At 43.2% G+C, this 19,245-nt stretch overlaps 2 protein-coding genes and 1 non-coding gene across 10 annotated transcripts; all 3 read right to left on the bottom strand.

Moving 5' to 3' along the window:
• Positions 1–1,599: 1,599 nt before the first annotated feature.
• Trnak-cuu lies at positions 1,600–1,672 on the bottom strand. The gene has a single exon. It is a non-coding gene; the product is annotated as a tRNA-Lys (tRNA).
• A 1,131-nt stretch (positions 1,673–2,803) lies between these two features.
• On the bottom strand, positions 2,804–13,627 carry LOC6529931 (NAD kinase). 5 transcript variants are annotated; one of them, XM_015197027.2, is made up of 5 exons: positions 11,290–11,433; positions 8,050–8,445; positions 4,387–4,764; positions 3,636–4,293; positions 2,804–3,475 (listed from the first exon to the last, which is right to left on the bottom strand). In XM_015197027.2, the coding sequence occupies exons 2-5, from the start codon at positions 8,370–8,372 to the stop codon at positions 3,188–3,190; spliced, it is 1,647 nt and encodes a 548-aa protein (XP_015052513.1). In that variant the 5' UTR covers positions 8,373–8,445; positions 11,290–11,433; the 3' UTR covers positions 2,804–3,187. The 5 variants fall into 5 exon arrangements, with proteins under 5 accessions (XP_015052513.1, XP_039228165.1, XP_002090887.1 ...); XM_039372231.1 differs by lacking the exons at positions 8,050–8,445; positions 11,290–11,433 and adding an exon at positions 13,485–13,627; XM_002090851.4 differs by lacking the exons at positions 8,050–8,445; positions 11,290–11,433 and adding an exon at positions 12,502–12,864.
• Positions 13,628–14,307: 680 nt separating this feature from the next.
• LOC6529930 (NAD kinase) lies at positions 14,308–19,160 on the bottom strand. 4 transcript variants are annotated; one of them, XM_015197022.3, is made up of 4 exons: positions 18,982–19,160; positions 15,647–15,964; positions 15,002–15,584; positions 14,308–14,938 (listed from the first exon to the last, which is right to left on the bottom strand). In XM_015197022.3, the coding sequence occupies exons 1-4, from the start codon at positions 19,143–19,145 to the stop codon at positions 14,651–14,653; spliced, it is 1,353 nt and encodes a 450-aa protein (XP_015052508.1). In that variant the 5' UTR covers positions 19,146–19,160; the 3' UTR covers positions 14,308–14,650. The 4 variants fall into 4 exon arrangements, with proteins under 4 accessions (XP_015052508.1, XP_002090886.1, XP_015052509.1 ...); XM_002090850.4 differs by lacking the exon at positions 18,982–19,160 and adding an exon at positions 18,080–18,402; XM_015197023.3 differs by lacking the exon at positions 18,982–19,160 and adding an exon at positions 16,695–17,419.
• Positions 19,161–19,245: the final 85 nt, after the last annotated feature.

Genomic DNA, 19,245 nt, shown 5'->3' with positions numbered 1-19,245 from the left:
CGGCTCAAGCGGTTAAAAATGGGTATGGGTATCACCTTGATTTCGAAAAAAAACTACCTCTAGGTAGCTTTGATTCTTAAGAAGTTTTAACATATGAGTAAAACAAGCTTCAGGTTTCCTATGTACATTCCTAGAGTATGAATTGGTCCATATAAACAGTTAACTGACCTTAAATGAAAAATATACAAATATATCAGCAGCTTTTAAATATACTTACTTATTAATAAAAACCCAACTTAAAATTTGTATTTAAAATTGTGCATGCTTGCTAATATAATGAAGTCTTCATAAGAAATCCCATTTAATTAATCTTAATTTTCAAATGCTTCTTAACTTTACTTAAGTAGCCCAGCCTTTAATTGCACGCCGCTAAACGAAGACATTTCCCTGGACTTAAAAAGAAAACCAAAACCAATACAAAACCATGCCATGGCACTCACAAATCGATTTCAAGCACATGCTTTGTGTAAAAGTGTTCGATGGAAAATCGGGGGAAAATAGCACTGGCGGCAACAACTACAATGGAGCTATAAAAAAAGGTGGAGAGTTCCATCGAAGTGTTAAAGTGGCGACGCCAAAATAACTTCAAAGTTAATGGACTAGAAATCGACCAGGACTGATGGCATTAAATAATACAATAAATGCAGAAATGCTTTTGGGAGCGGATTAAAATGGGGCTAAAAAGGCCCGTTTCGGTTTTTCGGGCCTGACAAATTGAATTTGCCACATATGACAGCTTAACTTCATATGCTATATACCATATATGCTGGGGGTTAAATCGATGACGAATGTGGCTGTAGAACTGATGCGGGTCACTCCGATGGAAATCTCTGGCCTCTGTGGTCAAGTTTTTATCACAATTGAATATATAAAAAGTGGAGAGAGAAAGGAAACCGGAAAACCTATTCGGCCGCAAATGTTTAATTTCCTTTTGTTTTGACATGCTACACACAATCCTCGAGCTCGAGCTGTCATTAGCATTTGCGAAATCTATTTAAAAGGACGAGTGCCAGTAATTCCCCGGCCAAAGTTCAAATGTCACCCGGTTCGTGTGGGTATGCCTGTGGTGGAGATATATTTTCCAATTCCCCATGGACTGGGGATGATACGCCGCGTCCTGTGTGGGTGCCGCATATTTGGTGGCATTCAATTGGAATATCAACACGTGCCACATCATCTTCAGCATCTTTGCTCCTGCTTTCGCATAGTTCAGTTCGCCTTTTCCGCTCGGCATTTGTCTTAGTGCAGAATGAGCCCGACTTCATTAGAAAATTCCGCAAATATTTTGAATTTATTATTGCGTTTTTATATTGCAGCCGAATGAAAGGGCTTTGGCTATGCAGAATGGGGCTTTTCTTCAGAGCCAGTGAAAGTGAATAGCTGACTGGCTGATTGAAGGGATTTTTGCTTGATTTGGGAAAAATATTTTTATTTATTTTAAACCTAAAATGTAGCAAAATATAGATAATAGGTATAGATATGATCTATAGTTATCTATATCTATCTATATGAACGTACAGAAAAAAATTGCCTAACCAATAATTTTCTGATTTGTTAAAATAAAAGAAAATGAACAATGAAATAAATAAAAAAGTGTTTCGCCCAACGTGGGGCTCGAACCCACGACCCTGAGATTAAGAGTCTCATGCTCTACCGACTGAGCTAGCCGGGCACTTGCACACCTGAGTGCGGATAACTTATAACAAATACGCCATGGTAAGTAGATATTTATAGAATTTTCAGAAAGATCATTTAAACCAAAGATCATTTAAACTTAAAACCAATTTTAAGTTGTTACTTAAAACTATTAGAGATATTAGATTCCATTATACAACTACAAATTAAGGCTTTCAATGCTAGATAGTATAGATCACTAATAAATTAAATAATTTATCGTTGTTGATATATTGTTCATACATATATATTGATGTTCTTTAATTTCCAAAACACATGTTATGTAATACAATGCATTTAAATGATAGTGGTTTTTATCTGGCCTAATTAGGCGGGTTTAAGCTAGAATATAGAACAACCTATTTAAGACGGCTTACGAATAAAAGAAAAATTAAATTAATGTCCTTTCAGCCATTTCGTTCACTTAGAGGAACCAGCATGTAATTGAGGCAGATGACTAGTCCTGCGCAGTGTCCAAAAAGGAGGCGTGGCCAAGGACGACCAATCAGATGGCACGGATAGTACGCATTGCTTTTATCCGCCAGTCAGAGGAAAATGCCGAAGCGGTAGGAAGCTGTGGAAATCACTCGGCTCCTCACTTGTTGCTCGCCCAGTGAGCAGTGGAAAGGCGCCGGGGAAATTGATAATAAACGCACTTCGCACGTACACACACTCGGACGAGCATTTAGAGGGTGTGGTGGCATAGAACACTTCTAGTCACATTTATTGCCCGCTTTTATTTTATGCTTTTGATTTATGGTGCGGCTTTTACACTTAGGAAAGTCTTGTTTTCGGCCAGCTACAACATTATAATCACTCACCACTGTGCAGATTTTTATCTGCCTTTAACTTACTTTTAGGCCAGCACTTTAGAGATGTACTTGCTTATAATCTGAAAACCATACTCAATCCGTTAGAAATTCTTGCTTAGAATCCTTTAGTGATTTTATGATTAATGTGCACTCCTTTCCCCACACAATCCATCTTCCCAGTTAGCTCTCTGGACATTGACCAATTGCCGAGCCATTAGTTTTCCCTCCATAAAAGCCTTGTCGCCTTAAGTGTCCTTGCGGATTGCTTCTGTTCCGACCATTTCTACCCTCTACTTATCTAGTTAATTGCATTTTTATTTGCCTGTTGCGCCAAAACAATAATACAGTTTTTATTACCTCCATCGAATTGTACAGATAACGCGAGTCAGCTTAAGTACTTAGCACTCGACGCAATTAATCGTATGCTATGTAATAATAAAAACTTAGGAGCTAAGCGTAAGCTGTTTTTTTTTTGTTCACAAGAATCAACAGAATATGTCTAGCTTAAGCAAACATTGCGATCGGAATCAATTAACATTTAACATTTCAACCAAGCGACTTACAGTGTATATAGTACAACAGAGTATTTTCCCTACAGTATTAAGCCTACCAAATTGCACACTAGCACACAAGCCCTAAGAACTACGACTACAACTAGTCTAATTGGCCACGCTAACAAACTGCGATTGGGTTGGGTGCCATTACGCATCGTAGATCTGAAGATTGTCAAAATCATCGAGCGTGTCCTCCGACCCCGAAGCGGTCAGGTCCGACAGCTCATCAAGGCACTTCTGCCGCTTGCGGACATTCCAGTGCAGACCCTCGGCCAGAGAGTCAAACCAATCGGAGATTTGGTCCTGGGAGCAAATGCTGGGTACGGGATAGATTGAGGTGGTCACTCGCAGGCTGTCCCCGTGGTTCAGCTCCTGGTCGTTTCGTCCGTCGAAGGAGACGCGTGATGTGTTGCGGCTATCGGGTGAAATTGATATCTGCAAGGTGAAGGGAGAGCTGTTAGTTGTCGAGCTTCTTAAACAAGTTGATTAAAAAATAAATATAATTTGTTATTCACGATCTAGACAGCCAAAGTCCGCAGTAATTTGCTTGTCATAAAAAGTTTCTTAATTAAAGCATACAAGGCTTCGAACCCACCTTTAGCTCAACTCCAGCGGGCACCACAATGGGCCTGAAGCTCAGCGAGTGCGGGCAGATGGGCGTCACCAAAATGGCCGGCACGGAGGGATGGATCATGGAGGCACCGGCTGCCGCTGCATATGCCGTGCTTCCCGTGGGCGTCGAAACGATCAGGCCATCGCCCTGCACCGACGTAATGTATTTGCCGTCCAAGAAGATATCAATGTTGCTCAGGTACGGCGAGGGTCCTCGGTTGATGACCACCTCGTTGAGCACCAGGATGCTATTGTTGTGGCCATTGTTATTATTGCAGCCAGCTTTTCCTGTTTGTCCGTTGTTGAGCTCCACGTAGTTGAGCTGCCTCTGGAAACTGGGTATCAGGAGATTACCACCCACCGAGTGCAGCAGCGACTCCTTGCGGCGTTCACCCTTGCGGTGGATGGAGCATCGCAGGCGACTACGTAGCGTTAGAGCCGCATGGCCCTCCAGGACATTAGTCACTTGTTCCTGGAAATTGTCGCACTGGAAGGGCGTAAGAAAGCCAAGGGAGCCCAGATAGAAGGCCATCACCGGTGGGACAGATTGCTGGAACAGCTGGGAGGCATACAGTAGAGTGCCATCGCCGCCCAGGCAGACGATAAAGTCAATCCGATCGGTCAGGTCATCGCGGCCATCTCTGGGATTTGGAAAATGAATTTACAAAATTAGTTTATCTGAGAAAACTACTTTCAGTACTAAACAATACAATTAGCTATGTATTTATACTCACTTGAAGGTCACTAGCTTTTCACGGAGTGCCAGGAAACGAGCTCTAACGCCGGCGTACTGTCCGTGCACTTTCTGGAACTTGGAGCTCTCCTGCTCCAGTTTAACGTCATCCCGCAGTAGTTTGTCCTCAAGGACAGCGGACTCCACCCAGACGACCATGTGCTTCTCCTGCACCAGCCATTCTACCAGCTGAACAAAGGGCGGCAGGACCTGGGAGTCCTTCTTCTTGATCACGAGGACGGTGAGAGGTGGCTTGTACCAGGTCAAACGCTGGCTGGCCGGATCCTGAATCTGCATCACCATGGCGGAGTTCTTCATAATGCGACCACATGGCCCGAAATGCTGGAATGGCGACGGAGCATTCAGACTTCTAGTGCGCCTGGAAGTAATCAAACGAAGAATCGCATTATATATAAGATACACAAGGGATGAGTGTGGCACTAAGAGTACACCTCAAAATACGCGGATCGGGCGCCACTGGGGTCACCTGTTGCTCCTCAGCCTCGGAAATCTGGCGCTGCAATGCCGAAGCTAGTCTTAACTTTTGGTGCTGCATAACGCCAGGTTCTTAGCTATTTTGGATGGTCACGCCCTTTTTATTATCGGTTTATAGACAGGTACTTGGTGGTGCTCAACACACAAACTTGTTGAAAATGGAAATTCCGATGCGAGCGCGACTGCTGCTCGTTCGAAGGTTACAAAATCACTGACAGGCCAATTTGGTGTTCGAAAACACAAAATAAAGGTATGTGTATAATGAATTTATATTTTTGTTTTCATTACAACAACACGTAGCAGCGCAAATAAACTTGTTGATTCCGCGGCCCAAACAAACAGGAATTGCACATGCCAACAGCGAACCGAAAAGCGCGAAAGAGAAACGCTCTTAGCTGTTAACTGCATGTTAATCTCATGTTAAGTTCTTAAGATTGAGCAAGCTTGTTTTTCTCTCTCTCTTTCTCTTTTCCTGAATTTTGTGAAATACAATTTTTAAAATTATTTTAAATTGTGTTCCCTTTAAGCGTTGTATTTAATTAATTTGGACAGCTGATTTACATAATAATAATAAGAGCACATAAATCCATCAACAAGTAAATGAAACCTTGTAATTATAATTGTGACTCATAATTTAACATCATTAAAAAATGAAATAAGAAAAAAAAAATTAATTTAAATGTAATCTTAAAAAATGTAATTGTAATTGTATTCTGATTTAAAACGTGTTCAAAAATCACATGATTTCACAGCTTTCTTATAATGAATTACAGAGACCTCCGAAAGGCAATACCAGCCTGTCGGAAAGTCCTTTGAAGGATTCACGAAGAATGAGTGTGTGTGAGAGCAATATTCTTATTGTTCTGCTGTTAAACTCTGTGCGTGCGAGTGCGTGTGTGTGAGTGTGCTGGGGTGCTGCTAGCGGGTTTGATTGATGTGCTAACTCGCAATGACTCAGCACAAAGAGCCACAAAGTGAGCCAATGAGCCGTAGGATGGAATGAGTCTAGCAGGAACTGGACCACTGCACCATGGGCACCGTGGGTGCAGAACAGTGGGTTGCATTGGATTACGAAACAGACAGCCAGATATACATATACCCTACTTAATTGCACTTCCTTTTTTACGAAGGATACATACCGATATAGAAGCAATAATTGCTCTAACTACATTAGAATTTCAATCATATGTACAAAATTGCTGGTTTTTATCACTTATTAATATTTATAACAAAATTATAAAATCTAAATAAAATAATCTTTAGAAAGCATTAAAACCCACAAACAGAAACATAAGATAATTGAAGGTGCTAAAACAATAATTTAAACACGTTTTAATAGATCGATGCAGTCCACATTATTTATCGTTTACAACATAATTTAATCGCAGTGCACTTATTTCATCAATCAATCACGGAGATAATCCCATTGTGATTATAAAAATAGGAACTGACTCACTTTAAGACAAGGCACAACGACTAAAACTTGGGCGAAAGGAGCACGTCAAGAAAATGACGTTAAGATGACTCATTCGCATTCGTTCTGAGGCAGGAGGATGTGGTGACAGAAGGTGATCTTGTTTCGCCAACGACTTAATCACGATAACGACTTCTGGGGAAATTCAGATTCATTTCTTCACTTACGCGACATGTTCCACAGTGAATGCCCGCTAAACGCACTCGTTCGATCGCTACTGTATACAGACTAAACTGAGTTTCCAGGTGAAAGAAGCAGTCGACACAAGAAGACACTTAATTCCCCATGCGACGTCAGCATGACAATGGGGTAAAAATTTGTAAATTCACTGGCATATCGTAAACCAAAAGTCCGGTTCATTTTCAATTTCCCGAGGGCTTTAATGAGGGGTCTACTATATGTATAATCGATTTGCCGTCCAGACAAGCCATGCAAATGCGGTTAAAGCCACCTGACCTGCACACCTTTGGATTTCGGCACGGCGAGTCGGTCGACTGTCACGACTGTCACTCCGATTTCGTTCCGATTTGAATATATTTCAATACTGTGCATATGTATGTCTACCTGTTGCTCTTGGTTTATGACCGGCGCCGAGCACAAACTGGCACCGATTTCGAATCTAACTGGCGTCTCAAGTTCTTCCAAACAAACTGTAAAAAAATAGTAGCTTGTGAAGAAAAAAAAACCTACACATAAATTAACAGACGGCGCCATCGTAGTACCAATGAGCGAGGTGTTAACAAACTCGTTTTTAAGTGGCCAAAAAAGATGGATATGAAAACACGCAGCAAACGCTGAACTATGCAGAAAGGTCAAGGACTTGTTTGCTTGTATGAATAAACTGAAAAATACGTGATTTATTTTTTTCAAGCCTTATTATCAAGCCTTATTTACCGATATTAGTTTGCTTCGTCATGCTGATAAGGAAATATCTGTTGTGAAATTGATACTAAGTTCGGGGTGGTACTATTAACCGATTTGATCTGTGTAAACAATACGCGCCTAAATGCACACCACACTATTCACACCTGATAAGCACCAGCGACATGGTAAACACTTGATTACAGCAACACTCCTTATCGCTGACATGCCGCGAACAAATGCTGCACGACCTGATAACTTTCAGACAACCCCACTGAGCAAAAATACGTCATCTGCGATTATTGAATTGCCTTTTTTGTTCTTTATCCATTAATTGTTTTTTTTTCTGATTTTCAATAATTCGATTATTTCTAAAACAATTTAATGGCTGAGAGTTATTTCTAGAACTCAAGGTCTAGTCGATGCTAATTAAATTTATATTTTAAGACCTAATTATGGCCGTACATAAAAAAAACCAAGGCCATGGCGTAAAATAGATATTTTGGGTGAATATTACTTGGCTTTCAATTAAGCTAACAAACAGCAGTTCAAATAGCAACTAATCACACAGAATTATAATGGAAATTTAATGTTCATTTAGTTAAATAAATATCTCTGTTTGATTTTAACCTTTATTTGAACTGTCAAATATTTCCATTTTTGGCTTATCTGTCTTTCACGGACAGTGTGTTATTAATTATAAATATGAAAGACTCATATTTATAGTTTTATCTAGTTCAAAACCTTTTTTTTACTGTTCTGGTTTCTGTCATATGCTTATCAGCATTTTTTGGGGTTGTCGTGAACTGGGTTAGTTGGGTTAGCATTACTTACGGCCAAGTGCCACTACGCGTGCGTCGAGTCGTGGAATCGAAGTAGCCGTCATCGGGTTCCTCTTGGGATTTGGCCTGCAAGTTGCCTGGACTGGTGGCCACACAGTCACCAGCGGAGGCTTCATCCTTCGCCCTGCTGCTGGCCATATTGGCCGTGTGCTGGATAATTCTCTGGCGCTTCAGCGAGGCGTTGTGGCGCATGAGGAGATCATTGTACTGGGTCTGCTGGTGGCCAGTGCCACTCCAGGCCAGCTTGTAGCTGAAGATCTCCTCCAGACGATGCTGGTGCAGGGTGGCCAGGTCGATGTCCGACAGGCAGGTCATGTTCAAGTCTTTTGATTACCGAATATCACTCAAAACGTTCACAGGAGATTCGTGGTGTTAAAACATTGTGCCACTAGAGATTGGGTGGGAAAAGTTAGCTAAACATTTCGCTTGGCATTTCTGGGAAGCCCACACTCTTGAAATGGCCCTGATTGGAGCCAATGGTAAATACGCGAGTTAACCTTGCTCCCTTTGGCTGGAGGTGTTAACAAAGCTAACAATTTTGGTAACAAAAGAATGCAATACATTTTTGTGGGATATAAAAACGGTAACTGCTTTGGCGCGTGGTAAAAGTTGATAAACAAAAACGATCACTTTTTTTTTTGGGTTTTCGTATTCGAACCGGTTTTGTGTTTCTTTTGAAATTCGTGCAAAATAAATGTGTTATTAGCAATCGAATAGTTTGTTTTGCTTGCTTTTTTTTGGCCAACCTAACGGACCAGAGACGTAGTTCCGGCTTTGACGCAAGTGCCATCCAAATCGAGGGAGATGGCCAAACAAAGATGGCTAGAAAGGAGCGGCACAAGGCCTAATATGCGTCATTAGCCAGCTTCCGTCAACGGGGGATTGGGGCGGTTTGGCGGGATTTGGACTTGGCCAACTTTTATCGCCTGTTGCTCAGCCACATAACGATGTCAAGTATAAATCAATTGGCAAGAAATCCGCTGGCAAAGCCGCACGAAAAAGTAACTCGGACGTACTAAACAAGCAAACAGTTAGCTTTATAACGAGAAATATAATTAAATCTTTTTTGTTCGTGATCGCTTTGCGTTTGGTCAACAACCTTTGAGTAAGCCAAAAACGAAAAATACAACAAAAAAACTCAAACTCCGAATACGTCCACTTAGACCACAATTAAACAGACTTCTCTGCAGCTCTTCTCAAACAACAACCCACTTGGACATAACAGTATCGCCAGCCATTAATCTAGAAATCGTGACCCGTGTGTGCGATGAGCTTGAAGATCCCAATCATTTCGGTTTCCCTTCAAAAGTGCCCCATCAGCAGTTCATTACCAGAGGTCGCCCCAAGACTCTGCTGAGTGCCTGATAAGATGGGGGCCTTAACAGGCGGGGGAAGGACCTGTGGAGGACTGCTTGAAGTTTGAAGCCCTAGGAGGTCACAGCTAGCATTACAACGGGAGCTTTTGCCACTAGATCCTTCAACAGAGGAAGCTTTTCCAACTTGATCCCTTAACAGAGGAAGCTTTTGCAACAAGATCCTTCCACTGATTCTGCAAGAATTGATTTTTATATTTGAGGGGCGTCTTTATGGAGCTGTACAACAATCTAATCACCACTCAACCTCTTTCCGCAGAAAATAATTGGATTTGGCGCTCGTTTCAATCGAGTGATCACTCCCATTTGGAATTCCAATTGACTATATAGTTATGGCATAATCAAAATCTAGCATCGCGTGATCGAAAGCCTTCGCTCTCTTCTATTTTTGCCCAGATCAGGAAGCAAAAAGTAGGCACAAGTCATTGAAACGTTCCTGTGAAACAAACAAAGGAAGGTACAAGCCACCGCCCCCTAGTCGCTATCGCCGGTTACATCCGTAGTAATCGGACTATGACAATAGAGGGGAACATAAAGCGAATTATAAATGACTTATGGGCACAAAGAAAACTGAAACAAATAGGCGGCGGGCACATATTAATTAATCAATATACGGACGAACCGAGCAACAAAATGCGCAGCGGCATCAACTAACTGCAGCGATTATCATTGAATGGATCGGAAAGTGGACAAGGGAACTGCCCCTCCGGATCAGTGGAACCACCTGGGCGCAACGTGCCTACATGTGCATGTCAGCGCGGGTTTGGAATGATATAATTCAAATGACGCCTTTCGTCATGAATTTAAAGGTTCTAAAGTTGCAAGTGCAGGTACTACTAACTTTCATAGTACACGCGCAACCTTTGTTTGTTATTAAAATGTGCTCAGTACTGAGGGCGATTACTTTTCATAGATTATTATGCAATTAGCTAGCAATTTTCTCTTCAAAAGTAAATACATCAAGCTATTTACAATGGGCCAGGCTTAGTCGATGGCTATCTTAAGTAGTAATAAACTGCAATCTTGATAGTTTAATTTATGAGTATTAGAGATTGTTTGCTATGCTGATTGTCAATTGCCATTCCAAATTTATCTAATCCAAAAGGCAATATTTATAACAAATTTGTTTAATTTATTTTACGAAGCGCCCTGCCAATGAAATAAATACATGGCTACACTTTCGTTTGTGTGAACAAACTTTGTACCACAAAGCACGCGTTCGGTTAGGTTTGAATAAATAATTAACCCCTTCTGGATTTATTTACTCTAGCCAACAACACTGCTCCAATGTTTGTTTAAGTGAGTCAACGAATGTGACAGACGAACTGGGTTATTAAATTCTTTATGATCTCTAGTAGATTTGTTTTTTGGGAAGAAAGAACTATGAACTTTAAACCATTCAAAGTAACAATTCAAGTGTGATTTTTAAACAAGTACTCTATTCAAGGTAGTAACATTTAGCGATAACCACTTATTTAATTTGACGAGATAAGCTTCTGTTAAGCAACTACACTGAGAACCCGACTTGTATAGTTCGACCTCCAGTTCTCGAGTGGATTCTTCAGTTTGAGCTCAGTCTAGTGCAGAACCATCTAGCAAAGCCTCCAAGAAGTTGGACTGTATCTGATGGATTGCTAGCCAGCTGGCTGCTGGCTGACCGTAGAAGGAAATCGAAAGTGGGCTTGGGGCTTGGAGCCCAGAAATGCCAAGTCATGTCTGCGCTAGAAAACGTTGACCAGTGGCTGCCAACAAAGTGCTCTAATTACACGTTATATAATCTGTTTTATTTTCTCCTTAGCACCAGCTCGAGCCAAGGTAAAGCTCCCAGCAATCCGGCGGCTTTAAACTTTTAAACTGACCAGCGATCGGCGGCAAGCGGGCAGGTAGGTAAACGACCGAATGGAATCAAATGGAATCGCAACACGAAAAGCGATCGACAAATCGACGTGCCACGATCGACAGACAGGTGAGTTGAATGGCGGGACAGAGAGCGAACACGACCGTGCTGTCCGGTGAATATGCGATAACTGAGCTGGGACGCCGAAAAGCTGATTAAATTGGACGACTTGTGCGCGATTCCGATTCGAAAATAAAAGTTCGCCAGCCGAACGAGCGATTGTAAACAATGAACGGCCAGATCGCTTGGCGGGTTTTCGCCGGACATCGCTGGTGAGAAATCAGCTGAGCACAGCCACGCGTCGCGATCGCATACATGCATATGTGTGCATTTGTATGCATTTCCATGCATGCACATGTATGCATGTGTGTATGCTTATAATCAACAGGTGCTCTCACTGTTATGTAAATGTAATCAGCGGACAGCGGCTGTTTAATTGCTGCTATCAAATTCCACAAACATATGATTAATGAATGCAGTCAGCGCGTAATTCATTTTATATTTTACAGCGTCATAAGAACAATCTAAGCACGGAATTATTACTCATCAATAAGTTACCATTAATAAAAGTATAGCTCTGTTAACAGAGGCTTAAATAGCTCTATAAACCTATACTTTTCGTCTAAGTGAGAGGTACAAAATCGGAATTTAAGTGAAAAAAATCGATTTTAGTGGCCTGCATCTGGCACATGTCACACATTCGTCACACGTGTTACCGTAGTTAAAATTCGCTGAAAATTACAAACCAAAACAACATGTGTGGCCCACTCGAGAGCCAAGCGTTTCCCGGGCAGCTCTAATTGATTGCCAACTATTCACTATATACTATAAATACATATACATACATACATACATATGTAGGTGGTACATTTCCTCTGCTGTGCAAAACATGCTGTACGAATTTGATAACAATTCAAATTTTGTCTCCGTTCGTTTTTAATTAACAGATTACTTAATAGTATATTGGTATGGTTTCTGTTTAGATTTTGCTTCTAATAAACACAAAAGTTGCCAAGCTACATGTTTTCAGAGAACGACAGGTAAATTGGTTTGAAGCCCTAATTTAAAACACGAATAAATCGTAAACAGCTGATCACAGGTAGCAAAAAGATAAAAAGGCCAGATTTGGCGTGAAACCGCAACCAGGTGTTGGCATCACTGGCCGCCCACTTACCACCACAGACGCATCCGGAGGTCATCGCTGGCAGTGCCGTTATTGAGGCCAGGACCCGGTGCCGAGGATGCTGCAGTGCCTCCTTGTCCCTGTCGCCCGCTGTTCACATGGAGCAGCTGATTGTCGTGGTCGTCGTAGTAGGATCCATTGCACTGTGCGGTGGCCTTGGGCACCGTTTGGGCCGCCGAGGGGCTGGTCGTTGGGTTTAGCGCTGCCTTAACCGTTATGGAGCTGGAGGACTTCATTGTTTTGGACACTTGCTTGCAGCAGGGTATGTGTGCGTGTGTGTGTGTGCCTGCGCACCAATGTGTGCGCGAATGTGAGTGTGTTGTTATGTTGTGTTGTATTGTGTTGGCCTTAGCTTGACCCACTAACGCGATGCACCTGCCGACGACGACACCCACTTTCGACGGACAACTTCCCGATTAAAGGCTAGGCGGCGACTAGCTCCTGATTTGCAGTTTCCTGAACGCGAGTTTCAATGTTGTTCCATGTTATTTGTTTTTTTCATGCACCAATTCCCGTCAGTGTGGCAGTTGCGCGCGAATCGAAGAATACCCATAGCACCAGTTATCACCCGATGGTCACACTTTGGCGCGTGAGTTTAAATTGCTCATTCGCTTATTTAAGATAAGCTTAAAACTATTGTACTTTAACAAAATAAACAGAAACTTTTGGGTAAGTTATAAGCTTATTTGTATTTAAATAAAAACAGAATATTTATATGGGAAGACAAACAAAAACATTTCGGTTTAGACTTTTAAAGTATACAAGTAACATTAAATAACCTATAACATTCTTAAAACTATATTCACACCTACAATTTTTCATATACAGAACTCTTAATAGAAGCACTCTTACGTTAGTTTAAAGACTTTCTGGTTTGCATATTCAATAATGAAAACATTTGAAGCTCTACTTCAGACTAAAGTTGGAAAATGAATGGCACTTCAAGGACTCCAGCACTTTTCTTCACAACTTACCGAAACTGAGTTCGCTTCTCCAGCAAACTGATGGGCAGTGCTTTCCTCAGCGGAGCTGGCGAACTGCCAGGCGTAGAGGCGTCTCCATTGGCCATCTCCCGCGCCCGCTGCATATCTTCGGGATTCATTGCTGGGATTTCGAATGCTCACTTCCCAACTAAAGCACAACTATAGCACAATTCCCTATTCAAATACAACCGTTCGCTGGCAGCGCTCGCCATCAACTACGCTCAGATTTTATGCAGTTCACACGACCAGATAGGCACGCATCGCACACCTGTCGCACGCACACGCAAAAAACGGGGCGCAAACCTTGAGTTCGGCGGGCAAAAAAGGCAAAAACATGCGGCTAAAACACGATCGCTCGCAAATGAACAATGGCACAAGATTTTAGCCGCGTAATGAACATGGCTCGTACCGCCTGAGGGCGCAAGCACACAGCCTCAGCATCGGCGATAGCTACACTTTCCAAACGCACCCAAATCTATGCAAACTAATGTTTTCTGACAGGCCCAAGTGCGTGGCAACCACGTGAATCCAATCCAATCCAATCCAATCCGATTCGATTTGATCCAAAGGCAGCGACGAGGTGAACAACATGCAACAAGTGGCCTGGGAGAGGCGCTCTAAAACCAGTCTAGATGATCTGGGTGTGCTTGCACTACACTAATGCGAATTATACAAGGCAAAGCTGGAGAACCCATTTCAATCAGTTTGCAATCAGCCTCAATCTACAGCACAACTTGACAATGTTTTTAAATTATTATGTCCAGCTAAATTTGGTTAAATGTTCGAAGCATTCCATTAATTTGCGGCTACAAGCTGAATTTACAGGTATTATTTTATTTAGTAATATAATTCAATTGCTTATCGTTTTAGAAGTAGGACTTTTTGAAGTTCAATCTCAAAGTTTTGAGACTCGCTAAAATGTTGCATTTATATTTATCTAGCTGAAATGTACAATATTGCAAGAGCACTGGCGTTACGAACAGTACAAATAGTAAAATGATTCCCATACATTTGGCAAATGTGTTTAAACAAGTTGTTTCGAAAATTATACTTGATGCAAATACTACAAAAATTACGCACTAAGCAAAGGGCGAAGCATTAGAACTACCACTAAAAGCCCTAACCTACGGTTTCTATTAGCAACAGGGACTTACGCACTACACATCATACAATTTCATGTTCTCGATCTCGTCCAGCGTGTCCTCCGATCCGGAAGCCGTCAGATCCGACAGCTCGTCCAGGCACTTCTGTCGCTTACGCACATTCCAGTGCAGTCCATCGGCAAGGGAGGCGAACCAGTCGGATATCTGATCCTGGGCGCAGATGCATGGCACGGGATATATGGAGGTGGTCACGCGGAGGCTGTCACCATGGAAGAGCTCCTGCCTGTTGCGTCCGTCGAAGCTAACCCACGATGTGTTGCGGCTCTCGGGTGATACTGATATCTGAAAATGCAACGGATGTTAGATGGGGATCTCTGGGCTTTATGGGCCAAATACGAAACCCACCTTCAGCTCCACTCCTGCTGGCACCACAATGGGTCGGAAGCTGAGCGAATGCGGGCAGATGGGAGTAACCATTATCGCCGGCACGGAGGGATGGATCATGGACGCACCGGCCGCCGCCGCATATGCCGTGCTTCCCGTGGGCGTCGAAACAATCAGGCCATCGCCCTGCACCGACGTGATGTACTTTCCGTCCAGAAACAAATCAATATTGCTCAGATAGGGCGAGGGACCACGATCAATGACCACTTCGTTGAGCACCAGAATGCTGTTGGCTGCAGGTCGGGCATCTCCATCGGGATCTGCCTCCAGAGTCTTTGCCTCGTGTTTTCTATCGCCTCTGCGATGCATAACACAGCGCAAGCGACTGCGGAGCGTTAGCGCAGCGTGACCCTCCAGGACGCTGGTGAGCTGCTCCTCGAAGTTGTCGAAGCGGAAGGGTGTGAGGAAGCCCAGGGAGCCCAAGTGGAAGGCCATGACGGGAGGCACGGATTGCTGGAAGAGCAGCGAAGCATACAGCAGGGTTCCATCGCCACCCAGACAAACTATAAAGTCTATGCGGTCGGTTAGGTCATCGCGGCCATCTCTGTGGGATTAATGGTTTAGGTTATTATTCGATGTACACATTCTACTTATACACAGACTCACTTGAAAGTCACCAGCTTATCGCGAATGGCCTTGAATCGGACATTTTCGTTGAGCTGCGCATCTTCCAGCACGGCCGACTCCACCCAAACGACCATGTTCTTCTCCTGCAGCAGCCAGTCCACCAGGTAGACGAACGGCGCCAGCACCGAGGCATCGCTGACCTTCTTGATCACCAGGACGGTGAGTGGAGGCTTGTACCAGGTGAGCCGCTGACTAGCAGGATCCTGGATCTGCATCACCATGGCGGAGTTCTTCATGATGCGGCCACATGGTCCGAACTGCTGGACCGGCGAGGGTGCGTTCAAGCTGCGAGTGCGCCTGAAAGGAGTGTAAAAACCAGGAGAATTAGTAGGGATATAACAAAGTAGACAGCTCTTTAAGGACCTAAGAGCAGGGCGGTTGGGTTTGGGTCTCAAAACTGGCTCCTCGCGAATGCAGTTGTTATTGCAATCGCTCATATCCTCCCACTTCACATTGTTAAACTCTTCGATGCTCAAGGAGCTATGCAGCGGAAACGAGACAACCGCCTGCGGTTGACCAGGACGCAGTGGAAACATTTGTCAATATTTTCACGGGTTTTCCAGAATATTTGGCTTGTTTTCTCCAACTTTGCAGTGTGCAAACTAACTCCACTAAACTGTAAATCAACCTTATGCAAATGGCGACTGCGAGGGCAGACAGAAATCGAGAGAAAAGCGTTGGGAGCTGGGACACAATTCCCCAGAATCGCATTCTATATTCCCCTTCCTGCTTGCATTCGTAGATGCACTTAGAAAAAACAGGGGAAGTGTCAATCACTTGAGTGTTATCAATGATCTTATTTACGACTACCACGTGCACATTGCTAAGAGTAGCAATTATGAAATGATAAGTGGAATTTGGACAATAAATCTCTTTTTCTTGCACATGGATAACGCACTGGGGACCAAATTTCTGCCAGTGCACTTATTGCGCCATCACAAAACTGATTTCGATTTGGATTACAAATGCCAGCTGTTCGCATGCAATCTTATAGCTAAGGGAACCTTTCAGCTGTGTGTCCACTTACGGCCAGGTGCCGGATCGTCTGCGCTGCCCACCTGACGACGAACCGATGGCATTGGCATTCTCTCGGCTACGTCCCCGTTCCAGACAGTTTCCGTTCAGGTCCGGCTGCACCTTTCGCTGCAGATTGCGCTCCAGACAGAGCCGCGTCATGGCACTGAATCCGTCCTGGTAGCCGTGATGGTATATGTGGTGGCTATTGGGCAATCCGTAGTGCCAGCGCTGCTCCAAGCGATTCTCGTGCAAGGTGGCCAAATCCATGTCCGACAATGCCATTCTCTGCCACTTACAACAATAGTTACTCCACTTTTTGGGTCCAAAAATGCGGTCTCGTACACTTGGGCTCACGGAATGCAGTCAGACCGCATTGCTTGTGGCCAGCGGCGATAAAGGGACCAAGGTTAGTTTTGTTTTCACAACACAACGCGAGAAATTGTTGCTTTTAAAAATAACACGCCCACGCACTTTTCATCGATGAGCCAACAAAATATGAGCCCACAAATGTGTCAGCCGCAAAAGAGAAAGTGTTTTATCAGCGAAACTGGTAATCACAAATGCATTACGCTGTTGTGTTTCTGGGAGGGAGTGTTTCAAAAAACAGCTCTTCTTTCGTTCACTTCGACTTCATGTCAAGCCAGAGATAGGCGTTTTCCGGCGTTTTTCCCCGGGGATTACTGCGCCCGACTGGTCGGAAAATTGGCTGCCATGATGGAAATGACGGAGGGCCCTGAAATTGTCAACCGGGCGATCGCGAGTGCGAGCAACAACTGAGCGCCTGAGTTGACCACATTGGTTCGAAGCGGACTGGGTTTTCCACTCCGCGCCATCAACAGCTTCCCGCATCGATTGGAGATCCCATTTAATCAGTTTAATTGATAACAGCAAAGCTATCAGGGCGAATCAATTGCTGAAATTGGCACGAGTCTGGACCAAATCGCTTTTCAATTTCTATCGTTTGAGTTGAATCAAAAGACCATTTTGGTAATGGTTCATTCAACTCTTGCAGCGAAAGATTGTGTGAAGTGGTGCTAAGTGGTGTCTATGGCAGTAAGCCGTATGATATGTGTTCCTTAAATTAGTTGATATAATGCTTGGTTTTTTATGCGTACACATACTCTTCCAACGACTCAGTAAATGCCCATTTTGCAACGAATAGATATCAAATACTATAGAATAATCAACTACCTATCCCTATAAACATTACAGCATTATTATTACTTTGGAGTTGGCTTTGCGTAAACAAACAAGTAAACAAAACATACACTGAGTGCTAGTGGAACACCTATTTGTATGTCCACCATTGTGCTGTTGCATGTGAGATGGGAATCCAATAAGAGTTGTGTGTAGGACCGCATGATTACAAATTCGGGCAGGTGATTGGGACCTTACCACCACCAGCTGCTGGTCATGTTGTTGCCGCCCAGTCCCGGTGCCGAGGTGGATGCAGTTGCTCCATCCACCGTTCCGGTGGCATGCAACAGATGACTTCCATCTGCAGCGGCGTCCTTTTCGGTGCAGAAATATTCCTCTTGGTCGGAGCAGTTCCGTTCCTCTGGCGCTGGCATCCTACTGTCACGGCTACAGATGCTTGGCGAGATCAGGGTCACATCTGTGCCCTATCTGGAGGAATCCCGTTCTCTATCTGCCTCTTAATGCCGTTCACCGAAATGATTTTTAACGAATTCTTGCAATGCAAAAAACTGGTCAAAGTTTTGACTAGGGCTGTCAATAAGTCGATGAAATAATCGATAGTCTCGATTTCTGGGCTTATCGCGTAAGCAAGCGCGAAATTTAAAAACCCAACGGATGTCTCCACCTTCGTCACTCAGTAGAGCATTCGTCATTCATAATTAATGTGGACAAAGGAGTGTACTTGGCATTGCAAATTAGTCAGGCACGTGAAAACACCCTTTTTTATTTGTAGCCTAATTTGTACGTGTTTTGGGTGCTTTTAACCTCTCAAACAAACATTTTTGTTGTTTATTTTTAGAACCGCTTATAAACAATGTACAAATATATTGCGGAGAAATGGCAATGTGTGAAAAACTTTAATTAGATATATAAGTATTATTATATATATTATTTTTGTGTATTTGTTAAAAATTATTCCAACCAAAAAAACTATTAATAGCACTGGGAATCATTTAATGAATAGGAAACGACTATGGACACTGTTGAAACTAGTTTTAAATATAGTTTTAATATAGCAACTACTTAAAAAATGAAAGCTAACTGTAGTATAAAGTATCACTTTAGCTTCCTTTCCTGTGAAGCTTTCTCCATCAACCCACCTGAATTGTTTACGCCTTTCACTCAAATCCAGGACTCTTCGCAGGGGCTTGGGTGAGTTTCCCGGCGACGTGGCTGCGGCTCCATCGTTTTCCTCCTCCAGCGAACTGGACACCGAGCTATTTGCCACGATTTGGCGGGCCAGTTGCAGATCCTCCTCACGCATTTTTTTTCTTTTTTTTGAGAAGTATGATAAAAACCGAGTTTTGAGACGAGAACCTCGTTGTTCCGGTGGCGAGATCCAACTAAGTGAGTGCTCGTGCTTC

The sequence above is a fragment of the Drosophila yakuba genome, chromosome 2R (assembly GCF_016746365.2).
Source record: "Drosophila yakuba strain Tai18E2 chromosome 2R, Prin_Dyak_Tai18E2_2.1, whole genome shotgun sequence".
Taxonomy (NCBI): Eukaryota; Metazoa; Arthropoda; class Insecta; order Diptera; family Drosophilidae; genus Drosophila; species Drosophila yakuba.
This window is presented reverse-complemented; position numbering and strand designations above follow the sequence as displayed.